General features: G+C 36.2%; 1 protein-coding gene across 3 annotated transcripts in view; it reads right to left on the minus strand.

Annotated features, from left to right (window-relative positions):
* dnah6 (dynein, axonemal, heavy chain 6) overlaps positions 1–17,982 on the minus strand; it is a 158,292-nt gene that overhangs the window by 121,536 nt on the left and 18,774 nt on the right. For 2 of the 3 annotated variants that reach the window (XM_031903411.1, XM_031903410.1), the window contains exons 5-13: positions 15,624–15,891; positions 13,459–13,593; positions 11,314–11,437; positions 10,826–10,967; positions 10,208–10,376; positions 8,914–9,045; positions 6,872–7,072; positions 3,238–3,358; positions 512–663 (exon numbers count right to left, since the gene is read on the minus strand). In XM_031903411.1, the coding sequence (XP_031759271.1) occupies positions 512–663; positions 3,238–3,358; positions 6,872–7,072; positions 8,914–9,045; positions 10,208–10,376; positions 10,826–10,967; positions 11,314–11,437; positions 13,459–13,593; positions 15,624–15,891 (1,444 nt within the window). Of the gene's footprint in view, positions 1–511; positions 664–3,237; positions 3,359–6,871; positions 7,073–8,894; positions 9,046–10,207; positions 10,377–10,825; positions 10,968–11,313; positions 11,438–13,458; positions 13,594–15,623; positions 15,892–17,982 lie in introns of those variants that run through there. The other variant, XM_031903413.1, reaches the window with a different exon arrangement.

Below are 17,982 nucleotides of genomic sequence, written 5' to 3' on the forward strand. Positions count from 1 at the left end.
GCCTGACAGACCTGACTCGCTGGAGTTCAGCAAATGCTGCTTTCAATAGCAATTACATTTACAAATAATGTTCAAAGCGCTACAAATTTTTAATTATTTCATATTGGAAGTTGCTTAGAATTATGTTTTCTTTCATTATGCAAAACATTTTTTGGGAGGTTGACATGCCCTTTAAACTAAACCCTTGCATAAATAACATATCTAGTAAATTGTATAAAGACATGAGAACCACTTTAAACTCAGATGCATTATTTATAAATATATATACCTTTTTACTTTGTCTTGCCATCACTCTTGTTACAAGTAATAATGAAAATTATGACAAGAATGTAAAGCCACCTTACTGTTTAGGGTCAACTTGTAATATCCTTACTTTGTAAATATAACAGTGTGTATATAATTACTATTAAGAAGAAACACATCTCATTTAATTTGCATGATTCACTAAAATATCTACTGTTTTCAGCCGCTGACTTGTTTGATTAACATTCAGTGTGAAAAGATGTCTTACCTCTAAGCACCTCTTTGGTGATGGAATTAATTTTTCCTTTAGTTTTTTAGCATCTATAAGCAATAATCCTATGTTTCTATTCTGCGTTATCGCAAGAGCATCATTATGTTCTTTATTGTATTTTTCCAACTTTTCAGCAAAGAAATCCACTCCTGCATAAAAAAAACAAATTAAAGAGGCAGAATTAACACAAGCCATGATTACTATAGTTTAGAAAGGTGTTTTGTTTCTGTGATGCTAGAACCTATCATACAGCATAAAAGGAACACAAGATATTTGAAGGTGTTGGAAATTGCCCACTTATCAATAACTGACACATTCAACGATCCCTGAGGACAGTAAGTATAGTTCAAAAACGAAGCTAAATAATTGTATTAACAAAAAAAGTCTGTCAAGTTTCTGTCAAGAATGTCTGTAGTAAGAGTTGGATGGAACAAAAATTATACATTTGTAAGGATTCACTAGGGTATATAATTGTTTCATCCAATTACATAGGTAGCTGCAATGATTGTGTGTCAGGTGGCTTTAACATAATAAAGAAAGGCCATCTCCAGAGAAGCTGACCGAGTTAAAGGTGGTCAGATAAATAATCAAGGAGAAGAAAATTACTAATGGGGTACATTTATGGTACTTTTGTTGTTATCACTATATAACATATCTGGTGTACAGGGGTGTATAATATAGTTCTCATGAACTTCCTTTATATGTATTCTATCTTCTATCTTAAGACCGAAAGACAAAAATGCAAGCAAATTCTTCCTTTCTGCTTTAATAAATGGGGTAGCATTTATTAATTGCAGTAAGCTGACTTTGTTTTTGTTTTCATGTTCTATTTATTATAAAACCCTTATTATAGAGTACTTCAATGTTTCAACAATAATGGGATTACAGATAAAAAAATTTGAGTGATGTGCCAATTAATAACTGTTTTTAGTATGTGCTGCTGTTTCACTTGGAGTTGTAACATACTGTAGATCTATGACAGTAAAAGACAGCAAATAAACCTAAAAATGTTGATATTACAGAAACAAAATATGTTTAAAGGAGAAGGAAAGGCTAATAAAGAGTTAATCTCAAGCTGCAGGCATACCTTCAGTTGTCTCAATAGTGCCCTAAAGTCCCATATTTCACCTGTTCAGATGATCAGAAGCCAAACAGGAAGAAAAAAACTGAGCTGTGTAAAGAAAGTTTCCATAATGCCTCACTCCTGCACCAAGACCCAGACCAAGGGGCTGATTTACTAACCCACGAATCCGACCCGAATTGGAAAAGTTCCGACTTGAAAACGAACATTTTGCGACTTTTTCGTATGTTTTGCGATTTTTTCGGATTCTTTACGAATTTTTCGTTACCAATACGATTTTTGCGTAAAAACGCGAGTTTTTCGTATCCATTACGAAAGTTGCGTAAAAAGTTGCGCATTTTTCGTAGCGTTAAAACTTACGCGAAAAGTTGCGCATTTTTCGTAGCGTTAAAACTTAAAAGGTGCAAAGTTTCGCGTAAGTTTTAACGCTACGAAAAAAGCGCAACTTTTTGCGCAAGTTTTAACGCTACGAAAAATCGCCAGATTTTACGCAACTTTCGTAATGGCTACGAAAAACTCGCGTTTTTACGCAAAAATCGTATTGGTAACGAAAAATTCGTAAAGAATCCGAAAAAATCGCAAAACATACGAAAAAAACGCAAAATACCGATCATTACGAAAAAAACGCAATCGGACTCATTTCGACCCGTTCGTGGGTAAGTAAATCAGCCCCCAAGTGTACATGCTCAGTTAGTTAGACTAGGGGGCCGATTCATTAAAACACGAGTTAGAATCCCGAATGGGAAAAATTCGGATTGGATACAATAATTTCTGAAGATCGCAAATATCACGAAAATTGTTACGAAAAAATCGTATTAGTCATGATAATATCGTATTGGCAATCCGAAAGTCACGAAATTTTCATACCGAACAATTGTAAACAGCGGCAGAACCTTTCCGAATTTTGCGCGCAAGCGTTCGAAAAAGTCGTGCAAGCATCCAAAAAAGTCAGGCGGGCGTACGAAAAAGTCGCGCAATTGCGGAAAAAAAATGCCGAAAATACGCTCTGAGCGTTCGTGTCTTAATAAATCTCCCCTATGAGTCAGCTACCTGATGATTGGCTCAGATCCACATTCCTAAGGGGGGGGAGTGAGCTCTCAGCAGTGAGGGGGGAGCAGGAGAGGGGAGAGAGCTGCGTGTCTCTGGCAGAGGAAAACAGACACAAGAAATCTTTTGACAGAGAACTCAGTGCTGCGTTTCTGTGAATGCTTATGGCTGTATTTACATAGACCTTTCTGATAAAGCTTACTTAGTTTTTACTTTTCTTTCTCCTTTAAAAAATACAGTAATATAAAAAAGTTAGTTTTAGGCATGCTCGTCTAAAAAAAACGTTTCGCTTCAACTTGCAAATAAATGAAAAGATTTTTTAAAGATTATAATTTATAGGCTTAAATGAAATTACCTGTAAATTTAACATATAAAATTTGCCACTTCCAGTCATTTGTTTCAAATGTCTGACTTTGGGCTAATTTTGTTCTATTGTTGTTATTAAAATTGCTTCATGCATTTGCTAGTGTGTAGCTTTCATTTGTATATAACAAAATATAGAACCAGGATCTACCAAACGATTTATATCAGCCTAAATTGAAATCTTAGAGCACAAATTTGTTCATTGCAACAGAAAATCACAAAATAAACTCACCAGGCTCCTCTTTCTTCATAGCTTCCAAATCCAAATTTTCATTTTCTTTAAAAAAGATAAGAAATCTTTCAAATGTGCCTGCATATACTTGGGCTGCATCAAATGCATACTGTATTGTTTCCTATAAAACAAAAACAATTATAAGGTTCATTTTCTTAAGTGACATCAGATAATAAGCCGTATTCTCATTTATGAATGCTTGTGCAATGTTTTAAATTGTACATATAATTGCACATGCATTGACACATTAACAAAATTACTTGCGTTTGCACATCAACAGTCTTGCACCAAGTGCCAATGTTGTCCGTTCAGTCATGAATTGTGCGCAAGTGTGTACATAGTTACAAGGGAAGCTAAGGTTACTAAACACACCCTCCAGTCTAGCAGCTGGTAAAGAGAAAGTACTACTGGTTTTCACAAAAGCTCTACTCTAGCTGTGCACTCTGCTGGGCTCAATCCAACCAGGACTTTTTATCAAAGTAAGTTCTGTCTGTGTAAGCCTGAATTCTTCATTGCAAGAAGGCTGCAATTCTTAAAATGGAAGTCCATGAGGCCTATAGTTCTAGGTAACTAAATCTTACGACTGCCAAGGGGTAGGGGCACTGAATGCTCCAGACAGGTGTGAAAGGGGAGGGCTATCAGGGGCTTAACATGCGAGGATGGAAGGGAAGGGGGCCATATAACTTTTTTTTCTTTTGTGTTTTTTCCCACCCTCCCAACCCCATTCTTTTTAAGTTATACAGATTCAGTATTCTTCAACAGGCCAGAGGTCACTAGCAAGAGTTACCAAACGTACATCAAAATGCAGAGCATTAGAATGCAGCAGGACAGAGAAAGCGCCAGAGGGTGGGGCTATGCGCAGGCTAGAATGCTTTGATCTTATGGTCAGACTTGCATGAAAACCAGGATTGCAATCTGTTACTATATTTAAGCACAAGCCAACAAAAGTCTAGACATGTAAATCCTTTCGGAGTAATACTGAAAGGCACCAAATTCAATTAAAGTAGATAATTTAATAATTTAATTCTATGACTAAGCCGATATCCTGATAGGCAAGCTGCTAAATATGTTAAGATAGGCAGTTAATAAAAATAGATAATTTATAGTCAGCATATGACAATTCTGGGGTAATTAAACAAAAAATCTGGAAATAAATTTTGTCTGGGTAGAATGGTGGACTATTTATAGAGGCCCTAATAGCAGGCTTGGTAATATCAACAGTAAGGGTCGTACCTATAAAAAGGCAGGTAAGTAATACAGCTTTTATCATACCTTTAAGGCAGCCCTGGTAATAGCAGTATTTACATGTGCAATATTAGCCACTTAATCAAGCTCTTGTGTTGGCAAAAACAAATAACAGGGGTGAAAAAAAAGCCAAATTTGATATAGACGCTGCTTGCCTTAATACCCATATATCTTCAAATTCACAGTTTGTATCTTCAGGGTAGCGATTTTGATGGCAGATGCTTACCCATGGGTTGTATAACATCTTGTGCATTTTGTAAACGCTTTATAACTTTCATTCACTGGTGTTAAGCACTGGAAGCTAAGTCAAGCTACAGCACTGCTTAGATGACTTTCTAGTAGTGGGTCAGAAAGAAATGGGTAAGAAGTTATTTTCTCACCTGGAAACTTTATTAAGGAATCCCTATTGCAGCTGAGAAAAAGTAGAACCATCATCAAAGTTGTCTTTTCTAGGATTAGAAAATGGCACAGAAGCTGGGGTATGTAGGCTACCAACTGAAAAGATTGAAAAGGCTAATAAGGGGCATTTTTGCTAATTATTTAGCAGTGGACAATAAAGAGGGTTAGAATTGAGCACGGTAAAGGAGAGTTGATTAGTAGTTGTCCAAGAGAAAGTAACATTGAGTTAATGGAACTCCTCAGAACTAAGTTACACGTATACAGAAAACTGGAAGGGTCATTAGCAAAAAGCCACAGCACAAAATAAATTCAGCTAAGGAAGATTTGCTCATTTGAGACATTTGGTTGATTTTTTAAGGTGTTATAATATGATCCCAGACAGCTCAGAGCAATCAAGAGTTAAAACTGCTCACTGGCAGTGCAGGAAGCACTGGATTTTGTGCATAATGTTAGGGGAAATTGTGTGCTCAGAAAAGCCTGGATAAGTCGTAGGATTTAGGTTAAATGAAAAAAAAACCTTAATTGCATGGCAAGGTTATTAAAGCGCTTGGGCCCAAATTATTTAATGAAAGGGGTACAAATGGATGCAAAAGCAAGGTTAAAAAGGAGGAATGTCTCTACAGAAATACATTTAGGTAAGCGCTTAACTGGTGTTTCAATTTTCACAAAATTATATGGTTCCACAAACCCAAGCAACAGTTTAGCAATGCAAATCATGAAAGGCTGGAGTAGGTTGGTGGGTCCAGTAAAGGATAAGAGAGACAATAACAGATAAGTGTTTGGATCTCATATGTTCCAACCAAAGGAATATTATAAATAATGAACATGAGGAAAAAGGCAGTTTTTTTTTACATATAAAGGGGTCTTTAGAATAGGTGAATTGATAGTTCTATCAAGGCAATGTTGTGGAGCCTGCAGATTTCAGAATTTTAGAAAATACTATTGTATTTAATTAGAAAGTAAAAAACTGACCAAGTAGTGTATTAGGATAATGTTAGAAAAGCACCTGCTACTGACAGCCCTTGAGATGTGGTATGAAAATTACTGGTAGGGTAAAAACTTACATTTGTGTGTTAACTGGGTTGCATTTGGTGAAGGGGACTTACTTTACTTACTGTTGCTTAATAAAGCAGTGACCTCTGGTCCATTATATTTGCCACATTTGATTACTAGGATGCCTTGGTTGAGGTTGGTTATGTTTGGTGTAGGAACAATAACAGATGTTATTGAAAATATGTGATATGTGGCTGCCAGGTGAAAGCTGCTATTTGTTTTAGGAAAATGGGAGATGTGCCCAACATATACACATGGTAGACCAGTGATCCACAACCAGTGGCTCGTGAGCAATATGTTGCTCACCAACCCCCTAGATGTTGCTCTCAGTGCCCCCAAACCAGGTAGTTATTTTTCCTGACTTGGTGGCAAGTTTTGGTTGAATAAAAACAAGATTTACTACCAAATAAAGCCTCCTGTAAGCTGATAGTGTGCATAGAGGCTACCTAATAGCCCTTATTTGGCACCTCCATGAACTTTTATGATGCTTGTGTTGCTATCCAAGTCTTTTTATCCTTTGACTGTGGCTCATGAGTAAGAAAGGTTGGGGACCCCTGTGGTAGACAAATGTAGGGTACACGTGTTTTTTTAACTTTACATAACGGTTATACAACTTTGCACTATAATCATAACTCTGCATTTGACAATAAGCCCTCTAGTGTTCAAAAATGTAAGCGAACAATTAAACCTTGCGCAATGTAAATATTGCCAGCTATTTCTGAGAATCAGAATCATGTGTCATGAATTTAAACAGTCTGTTCGAGTTTTATGGCAGACCCTTTTTCAGAGAGTCTCTATTTCTTCTTGGACCAACAGATATTTGAAAGGATGACATACATTCTACTGGCTTATTAATAATAAACCTTTCATTTTGAAAAGATTAATTACCAAGAAAACATATCAGATTCAGTAACTTAAAACATTCCTTTAAAAGTACCTTTATTTGAGAAATAATGGTTTGCAAATGTTTATCATCGTCAAACATTGTACTTAAAGTTGGACCATCTCCACAGGTCTTTTCTTCAAGTTTGTTGTTTATTGTAGGTTTTGTGAATGCATCAAAGTAGGAGTCTGGCACAAGATTTGGCAGTGACAGAACAGTTTCTTGAAACTGATTAACCACTTCTGCAATATTTTCCTTAAAAAAAAATGTACATTGTTTAAAGAAGGAACTGTAAAGGCTTACAATAATCAAGGATAGACATTCTATCCTTAACAAAAGATGCATCATTTTCTTAGAACTAATTATTTTACTTATTTTACCTTCGATATCACCATCCTAAGGAATAAGGAAATGGGATATTTTGACTGCTGCTGTATTCAGGCCAAAAAACAGCTACAATGAAAATGGACAGATCCAATGGATCCAAATGGAAGTACTGGCAGGCTAAAGTATTTGGTATATTAAAAGTTTTTCCTATAATGAAATACCCCTCTAACAAGTTGGTAACACCAAATATTAGAGCACCCTGTATGTTTTTATATGTAATGTACACTTGAAAAGTATATACTTGAAAGTGCTTAGTATATAGGAAATACATTTTACATAAATATTATTTAGTTATAAATTACATCTATTTTCAACACAAACAATCCATTTGGCACATATAAAGATAAATGTAAACATAATAAATTAATCAAAATTACAGTAATCTTAGTTGCTGAGGGAAAAAAATGACCCTTTATTCTGAACACCTTACTTTATGTTTCCTTGATTTTCTTTTGCCTAATAAGATATCTAATGTTATTTGTTCTAATAAATGTAGAAGAAAACTTCCAGGGCCAACTCTCTTGGGAACCTTATGAAGTTGGGTATCTGATAGCATTACGCTTTACAAGTAAGCAGCAACTTACAAAGCATGACAAGAAAGTGAGTTGTGCCCAAGAAGGAAAGGTAAAAACTAAGTAAGCTATCAGAGAGGTCTATGTAAATACAGCCATAAGCACTCACAGAAAAGCTGCACTGAGTCCTCTATCAAAAGAAACACAGGATTTCTTGTCTCCTTTTTTTGTTAACATGTTGTTCAGGTGTCCAACTTCCTCTTTCAAAAAATCATTAATTCTCTGGGCCAGAGTCTGCCTAGCTCTTTTCTCTCTCCTGCTCCCCCCTCCGACAAAAATGCTAAGAACCCCCTCCCTTAGGAATGTGTGATCTGAGCTATAACAGCTAGAGCTGCAGCAGGAAGCTACTTAAAATGGCAGCTGCTGTCTTAAGTAAATGGAGAAAGCTTGTAGCGCTATTTACTCAGGTATGGTAATGCTTTCTGCAGAATAAATATAGTGTTCTAGGTGGCACTAATATGGCAAATCTATTGTCAGTAAAATGCCAAAATTACTTTCCTTCTGCTTTAAAGTGTCATGTCACTTCCCCCTTTTTTAAGCAGTGGTCAACCTGTTACCATCAGGTTGACCATTTCCCATACACCTCTATGGGAAGTTATAAAAGTTGCGTGCTATAGTCCTTGGTATTTATAGGAACGAATAAGACAAAACTGCTAAATCTTAACCTTATTGGGACCCACTACAGGATGGCACACCCCACGTTTTAGTAACTGAACATTTAGATGAAGAAGGAGCATTGATAACTTTTGATATTGTACAACAAAATAATGGTAACACTTTTCAATAAAGTTCCCTAAATTCCCTAAAAGGGTATTACTTTTGAGCTCTTAACAGCCTTTAAATAAAAAATAAAGAGACTATAAACATGTGAACTAACATGGGTTAATAACTTGGGCTGAAAAAAGAAATATGCCCAAAGTTAAAACTTTCTGTTTAAATAAAATCTGCCACACTGCTAGTTGAAGGCAAAATCCTTCAGAAGCCTATACAATCTGACTTAGAGGGCAAATAATTCCTTCCTGGCCCCAATAATAATATTGCCAGCAGTATGTTCAGTAACTAGAGTTAATCTTAGCTTTCAAAATAACTGGGTATATACAAGGGTTTATGACACACACCTTTCCTGACAAAACAAACCTGAAAATCATCCAGAGATGGTTCAAACCAAAGTGCCTGGGTGTCAAGTACTATCTCTGTGAGAAACATTGGCACCACTTCCTCTTCTATTTGTCCTCCTGGCCCAATAGGCAGCTGCTGAGTCGCTGTTGTCTGTAAAAGCAAAATTTAGAAACACAAAAGCATTTTTGATAACTAATAAAACCAATAAAATGCTAGCTAAATTTTCTTTGGTACAGTGCATGGTTTCTGCAAAATGTAAAAACATAAAACTTGCGAATCTGTCTCATTTCAGTTCGGTGAAATTTTTTTTCAAAGAAAAAAATGACGCGCATCAAAAAAATAGCATGGGTGTAGTTTTCTTACGTGGGTGGCGCCTTTTTGTCATGCAGGGAATTTTTTGACGGCAAATTTTTACACCCGTTTCGAGAATAAATCTGCCAATGGCACAATGCGGAAATTAGTCGTGAATCGATGTCTGCTGAATAATTACGCTGATCACTAGTTATTACTATTATTTATTTATATGCTGCACTGACTGATTTTGTGTTATTTCTTATCCAACTTACTGCTTATAATTGGTAATGCAGATGGAGAACTCTGACAAAAAAATACTGCAAAAATATCACCCAACCAGCTCTACCATTAGGATACAAAAAACAACAACAATACACATGCTCAAACTGGTTGTTCACCTTTGAATTAACTTTTAATATTCTGAAACAATTAGTTTTCATTTTTTATTATATGTGTTTTTGAATTGTTTAGCTTTTTGTTCAGCAGCTATCCAGTTTGGAATTTCAGCAGCTATCTGGTTATTGGGTCCAATTTACCTTAGCAACTAGGCAGTGGTTTAAATGAGAGAATAGAATATGAGTAGAAGAGGGCCTGAACAGAAGGATAAATAATTAATAAATAATACAAATGTCAATAACAATGAAATTGAAGCGCTAATAATTTGAAAAAAATAAAAAATCAAGACCAATTGAAAAGTTTCTATATGCCAATTGAAAACGTTTCTATATGCCACTCTATAACACACTAAAAGTTAACGTGAAGGTGAACTACCCCTTTAAATGACAAATCAAAAACACCATGGAGTGCCAATTTGTTAAACAACTGGCAGTGTCCACTACTTTTGAACTGGGCCACTTTACCATTCTTATATAATCTGGGTTGTGGTATTTTAACTGCTGTCATAGGAATCCTTTGCAGGAGTTTGGCCTGGGAATATGCATAGTACAGTTTTCATTTCACATGCTACGAAATAGATCACAAACAGAAAACTGCCACCTGCATTTGGAATAACATTTACCTTTTTCTCTGTACTTGCTTCTTGTTTCTGAGAGTTCCAGGTCTTTATGATGGTATCAGAAGGAGTGCACTTCAGTTTCTCCACCAGATACATCAATAAAGTATTAACAGAATTAACTGCTAGGATGTGCATTGTGTTCACTATAAGATAGTCGGCTAAACGAATAAAGCTTTTTAAATAAACAAAAAGAGAGAGAGAGAAAACATTAAATAATTCTTTACATTCTTTAAACACATAGGTTAAATGAAAAGTAAACCAAATCAAACAATTAATATATAAATGGATTTCTCTATGTTTTAACTTACAGGACCAGTCAAAAAAAAGCAACAAAAATGATAGTAATTATCCATGTCTCTGAAACTGCCCATAGATCATCCATCATTGTACCTCAGGTTGAGCGATGCTAATTGTGCTTTGGTGTAGCCAAGCAAACTATATTGATTATTTCAAGACAAGGTTACATCTGTTGTTCAGTGGTCTTAACAAAATATGATGCTCAAACTGAACAGGATCAACCGTACTACATTCTTAGTACAGTACAAGACATTGTGAGTTTTAAAAGCAAAAGGTAAAAAAGTTTTTTTTACTAACTGAGGTTTACAGAATAATTATACCAACCATGTCAGTCTTCGGCAGTGTGCCCTTTTGTTAGCCTGTTCAGTGTAAGTCATTTTATCAGATGATTCTCCAAAAAGTTCTCCATCCAAGTGAGGTAGTAGCATATCAGAAACAGCTGGCCCTGCTGTCATACTTAGAAACCCTTAAAAAATACAAAGAAATCATTAATCATATATATATATTGCAATCTGAGCGCCAGGCATCACAGTGTAAAAAAAGTTGTATTTCTAAAGTTGTGTATTTATTTTAGGCAGTTGTGTACCTCTGCATAAAAATTTGGCACTTACGCAAGTTCTGAAGCGGTGCTAAATAATGGCATAAAATATGGTGATGGTGCCATAACTGAAAAAAAAAAAATACACACCTTCATAAATACCCTGATTTTACACCACCAAATAACTTTGATAATCAGGCTTAAATGTGGTTCCCCTGAGACAAGCACTTGATAAAAAATAGCACAGTTGAGCTTCAGCTATATTTAACTTTACCTGTAGTAATTTGATCATGCATGTATTCATCGGGTGTAAATCCAGCTTCTAGTAAAGCTGTTCGACAAGCACTTCTAACAACCTCCTTAGCCAGATCCCGAAATTCAGATAAACGATTTGCCACCTGAAATATATAATAAATACAACTTTGCAATGCTAATGAAAGAGTTTAGTGATTTATAATGCTGTAGTTTATCACGCAAGTAATATGAGCTTGTACTGTAGGACATTATTAACAAATGCATCAACAAGAGCAGTTACAAACTTGAAATTGTTTCAGGGGACAATGTCTGCTTAAAATATAATTTCAGATATGTTTTATGAAAATCCTTTAAGCTACAGTTACACCGGACAGTGTGACCATACTCCTGATGCTCAGCTTAAACACAGCAGTACTTCATGTGACAGCTACTGCACAGAGCTGAAAACATGCCACAATTCACAAATAAAAAAAAAATTTCTTACAGTACTTCAAAGGTAAACAAAGGTCCAGGGCCGGATGGGATTCATCCCAGGGTATTAAATGAGCTGAGCGCTGTGATTGCCAAACCTCTTCACTTAATTTTTCAGGATTCATTGAGGTCTGGCATGGTGCAGAGAGACTGGCGGATTGCTAATGTGGTGCCGTTATTTAAAAAGGGATCTCGTTCTCAGCCTGAAAACTATAGGCCTGTTAGTCTGACATCAGTAGTAGGAAAACTTTTGGAAGGGGTAATAAGGGATAGGGTACTTGAATACATTGCAGTTCACAATACTATTAGTTTGTACCAGCATGGTTTTATGCGTAACAGATCTTGCTAGACTAATTTAGTCGCCTTTTATGAGGAGGTGAGCAGGAACCTTGATGCTGGAATGGCAGTTGATGTCATCTACTTGGACTTTGCTAAAGCGTTTGATACAGTACCTCACAGAAGGTTAATGATCAAATTAAGGAATATTGGCCTAGAACATAATATTTGTAATTGGATAGAGAACTGGCTGAAGGATAGATTACAAAGAGTGGTTGTAAATGGAACATTTTCTAATTGGACCAGTGTGGTTAGTGGAGTACCGCAGGGGTCAGTCCTTGGGCCTTTGCTTTTTAACTTGTTTATTAATGACCTGGAGGTGGGCATAGACAGTACTGTTTCTATTTTTGAGGATGACACAAAATTGTGCAAAACTATAAGTTCCATGCAGGATGCTGCCGCTTTGCAGAGGGAGTTATGCACTTTGGTAGAAATAATATAAACGCAAACTATCTACTGAATGGTAGTGTGTTGGGGGTATCCTTAATGGAGAAGGATCTGGGGGTTTTTGTTGATAACAAGTTGTCTAATTCCAGGCAGTGTTATTCTGTGGCTACTAAAGCAAATAAAGTGCTGTCTTGTATAAAAAAGGGCATTGACTCAAGGGATGAGAACATAATTTTGCCCCTTTATAGGTCCCTGGTAAGGCCTCACCTTGAGTATGCAGTGCAGTTTTGGGCTCCAGTCCTTAAGAAGGATATTAATGAGCTGGAGAAAGTGCAGAGACGTGCAACTAAACTGGTTAAGGGGATGGAAGATTTAAACTATGAGGTGAGACTGTCGAGGTTGAGGTTGTTTTCTCTGGAAAAGAGGCGCTTGCGAGGGGACATGATTACTCTGTACAAGTACATTAGAGGGGATTATAGGCAGTTGGGGGATGTTCTTTTTTCCCATAAAAACAATCAACGCACCAGAGGTCACCCCTTTAGATTAGAGGAATGGAGTTTCCATTTGAAGCAGCGTAGGTGGTTTTTCACAGTGAGGGCAGTGAGGTTGTGGAATGCCCTTCCTAGTGATGTGGTAATGGCAGACTCTGTTAATGCCTTTAAGAGGGGCCTGGATGAGTTCTTGATCAATCAGAATATCTAAGGCTATTGTGATACTAATATCTACAGTTAGTACTAGTGGTTGTATTTATAGTTTATGTATGTGAGTGTATAGATTGGTAGGTGTGGGTTAGGTGTGCTGGGTTTACTTGGATCGGTTGAACTTGATGGACACTGGTCTTTTTTCAACCCTATGTAACTATGTAACTATGTAAAGTAAAACATTTTTAATATGAAATGCTGACAGAACACATAAAACAAGTAACAGCTTTTATAACACACAGTGTAATTAATACACTTTTATAATTTACCTCTTCCAGTTGCTTTAACTGATTGCCTGTGAATTCATGCAAACTGTACGTATATTCTTTCTCAATGCGGCAAAGGCCCATGTCACTGATTCGATAACACATTTCTTGAATATTAAGGATAGCGGGACGCAAATACTACAAAAGAAACACAATAAAAAATAAGCTTTTGAAATTGTCATTGATCTGTTTATTTAATTATCATCACTACATAGGAGTGGAATTACCATTTTTGCCATTACCTTTAACCAGTTAAATGTCAAGTCATCTAAACCAAGGCACAGATAATCCCATATATCCCATGATTCCAGCTTTAATAAAAATACTTCAAAAATATTTGCACCTTCCATTAGAAAAAATGTAATCTTTCATAACAATGATCGAACTGACATATTTATAAAGCTGCAAAACGTATTTTATGCCAGATTAATGCTGCAATTTACAACCATTTTTTTATACCAGAAGTGAGAAATTCAGACATGTTGTCCTCATTATTTCTGGCATTGGAAATCTGGTGTAAAATGTGATGAAAAAAACAGCAAATTCAGGGCTTGTACTCGAGCGATTGCTTCTGCGCTTCCCTGCATTGCGTTCCTCTGCTTTCCACCGCAGGGAAGGGCAGAAACAAACACATGCTATTCTTCCTAATGCGCTCCATACTCACACAGGCACATGTAAGCACCGACCACAGATGGGATACAACATGCTGTGTTCCACCTGCGTTTGATGCTTGCATGCACCAGTGTCAGTAGAGGTGCATTAGGAAGAATAAGGTGTGTATGTTTCTGCCCTTCCCTGCGGTGGAATGCAGAGAAAAGCATCAGAGGAAAGAGCAGAAATGAACGTTAAAGGAGCAGGAAAGGTAAAAAGTAAGCTTTATCAGAAAAGTCTATGTAAATACAGCCATAAGCACTCACAGAAGGCCTGTAAGAGTCCTCTATCAAAATAAACACGGGATTTCTTGTCTAATTTTTTGGGAACATGTTCTTCGGTATCAGACTTCCTCTCTTTTAGGGCTCCTTCAGGTTTGGGGCTTGAGTCTGCTCAGTTCTCTCCTCTCTCCTCCTCCCTTTTCCTGCTCCCCCCTCCCATAAGAATTCAGAAGAACTCACTTCCCCCACCCTTAGGAATGTGTGCAGAAAATGTGTGATCTTACACAGTGCACAATGGTTTAAAAGTTGTGATGTGAATCCTAAGGAGTATATTTATCATGCTGTGTAAAAAGTGGAGTGAAGCATTACCGGTGATATCGCCCAGGGCAACAAATCAGCAATTAGATGGTTAGAAAACTAAGGTAAAGCATCTGATTGCCTGCTATGAGCAACATCGCCAGTAATGTTTCACTCCACTTTTAAAGGAACAGTAACACCAAAAAATGAAAGTGTATAAAAGTAACTAAAATATAATGTGCTGCTGCCCTGCACTGGTACAGCTGGGGTGTTTACTTCAGAAAGTCTACTATAATGTATATAAATAAGCTGCTATGTAGCCATGGAGGCAGCCATTCAAAAGGAGAAAAGGCACAGGCACATAGCAGATAACAGATAAAACACCATTGTATTCTACAGAACTTATCTGTTATCTGCTATGTAACCTGTGCCTTTTCTCCTTTTTTCCAGCTTGAATGGCTGCCTCCATGGCTACACAGCAGCTTATTATATAAATTATAGAAGTGTTACTGTAGCAAACACCCCAGTTTTACCAGTGCAGGGCAACAGTGCATTATATTTTTATTACTTTAAAGCTCTTTCATTTTTTGGTGTTACTGTTCCTTTAACACAGCTTGATAAATATACCCCTAAATGTTTTGTTTTAAAATATAGAAATAGCTTAAACATTAGTAGTAAGCTATGCCAATACTTCAAAATTTGCATGAAAATAAACAAAATGACAAATGTTTAGTTGGCAGCATTATTGCCAAAAAAAAAAAAACTTACACAGTTCTAAAAATTTGTGTGATTTTACAGTGCACAATGGCATACAAAAGTTGTGATGTGAATCCTAAATGTTATGTTTTAATATATGAAACAATGTAAACATTTCTTAATAAGCTATGCCAAAACTTTACAACTCACAGGAAGATAACTTTTAAATAAAATTATGTATTTCCTTTTTTAATGTATTATGCCTGGAACAAATAAGAGAAAATGCAATTTTATGACCCATACCTCATTGACAATGAACAAATTCTCTTGTAATGCCTTGCGACACTCATTAATTCTTTTAGCACGTACATTTTTCCTCCATACTGTAAATGCTTTCCACTTACGGAACAGTGCAAAAGTTGGAATTTGTTTTAATGCCTTGTGATACAAGTATTCTTGTTTCCATCGCTCAATTTCTAGGTATAAAACCTCTCCATCAGAAATGTGGGTGACTCCATTTTCACTCATTGTGTAATATTCATTTTTGTTTATATTTTGGTGGGTTGCAATTCTAGATGCAAGATAGAAATGTTAGAATGAATTGTATTTTGCTAAAAACAGTATGCATGTTATAGTATGTGTAGTAAAATGTAAATTCAAACTGCTTTTTCAAAACTAAGTGCAAATTGTGATTTTTCTTACAGTTGACATATGCCTTTTCTAGAATATGTAAACATTTGAAATTTGCCATACAGCAACTTTCAAATTCCACATTTTGCCTTTGGCAAAACCACAATAAAATTTTGCCACAAAAAAATGCACAAACAAACACCCATGAAAAACCACCCATTGCCTTCAATGCATTTGCAAATTTTCCTGCGGTTTCAAGATTTTGGAGAAATAGGACACATTCACTCATCACTAATTACATCACTAAGCACAAATTATAACTGATGACATGATGAAGCACTGTTTAAAAGGATATCATTTGTAGGATATTAATGGCTCTTGTGTTCTATATATGTAAAAATATATAACAGGAACATACAATAAATTACCTTGAGCCTAATTCAACAGCATATCTTTCCAAAAGATACAAGGGCATCCTCTTAGAATCAAGGACTATGATGTTAGTGAAAGCTGTGGCATTCTCTTCCTAAACTGGCTGTACTAGAAGATACATTTTCAAGAAAGAGTTGGATGCTTTTTAAATAAATATATGATCCATTTATGGAGGTGCTGGCATAATGATTCATCTATGCCATAGGAAACACCTAAATGGAATGATGTCTAAAAGATAGATAGCTATTCATTTACATACAGCCAGAAATTACTGCAGTAATTGGTTTATGCCACTGTCAAATAAGTCAAAATGTCAAAAAGTAGACAAAAAGTAATAATGGTAGTCATTGCAACAGCCTATAAATTTAGATTTGTAGGCTTGTTTCACTTACTGACAGATGATATTCCAACAGATTATTATGCAATTCCAAAACTCAAAGTAGCAGTAGTGCCAACAGTAGCAGGAAGTCTTAAAAGAGAAGTAAGGGATTTCCCAGCTTTGTAACACTGTCTTCTTTACTTTACTTCCACTTTTTTATTACTGACACATAAAAATGTCGGCATATGTACAGTTGTATTGATGCAGAAATACACCAGGATACTTACTTAAAGGGGCAAGTTACCTTAAATTTAATTTACAATTTTATTGTTTCTTTTTGATAATTATTCATCTATTCAGGACCTTAACTATCCATCTTCATTCCATCATTTAAACAGCTTCCTGTTTGCTAGGGTGTTTGCTAGCTACTAAACAAAACCTAAATAATTCAAAAATATCAAAAAATGAAAACCAGCTGCAAATTGTCTCAGAATATTGTCTCAACAACCGTCCAATATACCTGAATTAAAACTCAATCAGATCTTCTCCTGGTTTGTTAATCAGTTGGCTTGCAACACAGAAGTCACAAACAGGAGATCCAGTGCAGGAGAACAAATACCAACCATTCATGTGTAAAAGCATTTTAAGGGGGTAATGCTTCAGAGCCCTATCACAACAGATGACTACAGTGATTCATGTATCTAAAAAGGTACAAATAATAACTTGTTGAGCTGTACATCTTTTACATTTTAGTGTAGGGATCCATAGAGTTAACTAGTCCCTATGGCTTTAAACCCTGCAGCTTCCTTGTTTCGTGCTGTTACTGGGCAAAGACCCATGTATCAGTTTACAGTTATGTCACAAGGGTTTCTTTAAGTGGAGTGCCTGAGTGAGACATGGTGACACTCATGGGGTTGTAAGTGGTTGAGAAATGGTAATATTATTTTTCCACAGGAACCATTGTACTTGGTATGCCTCAGGAGAGAATACTTAAAGAGGTTGTTTGGTACTGTGTGTTGCACTAATTCTTGCACTGTATATTATGCTTGACATGTGTATATTGGAACCATTTCCGGGTCGGAATGGGTTTTTCCCCCAGGTGAATGTAGGGATCCATAGGGTTAACTAGTCCCTATGGCTTTAAACCCTGCAGCTTCCTTGTTTTGTGCTGTTACTGGGCAAAGACCCATGTTTCAGTTAACAGTTATGTCACTTATACTTATACTCTGATATAGTGCTTAGCAGGGGGGTGGGTCTGTCTCTTTGGCTGCCTTTGTTATC

Source organism: Xenopus tropicalis, chromosome 1 (genome assembly GCF_000004195.4).
Source record: "Xenopus tropicalis strain Nigerian chromosome 1, UCB_Xtro_10.0, whole genome shotgun sequence".
Taxonomy (NCBI): domain Eukaryota; kingdom Metazoa; phylum Chordata; class Amphibia; order Anura; family Pipidae; genus Xenopus; species Xenopus tropicalis.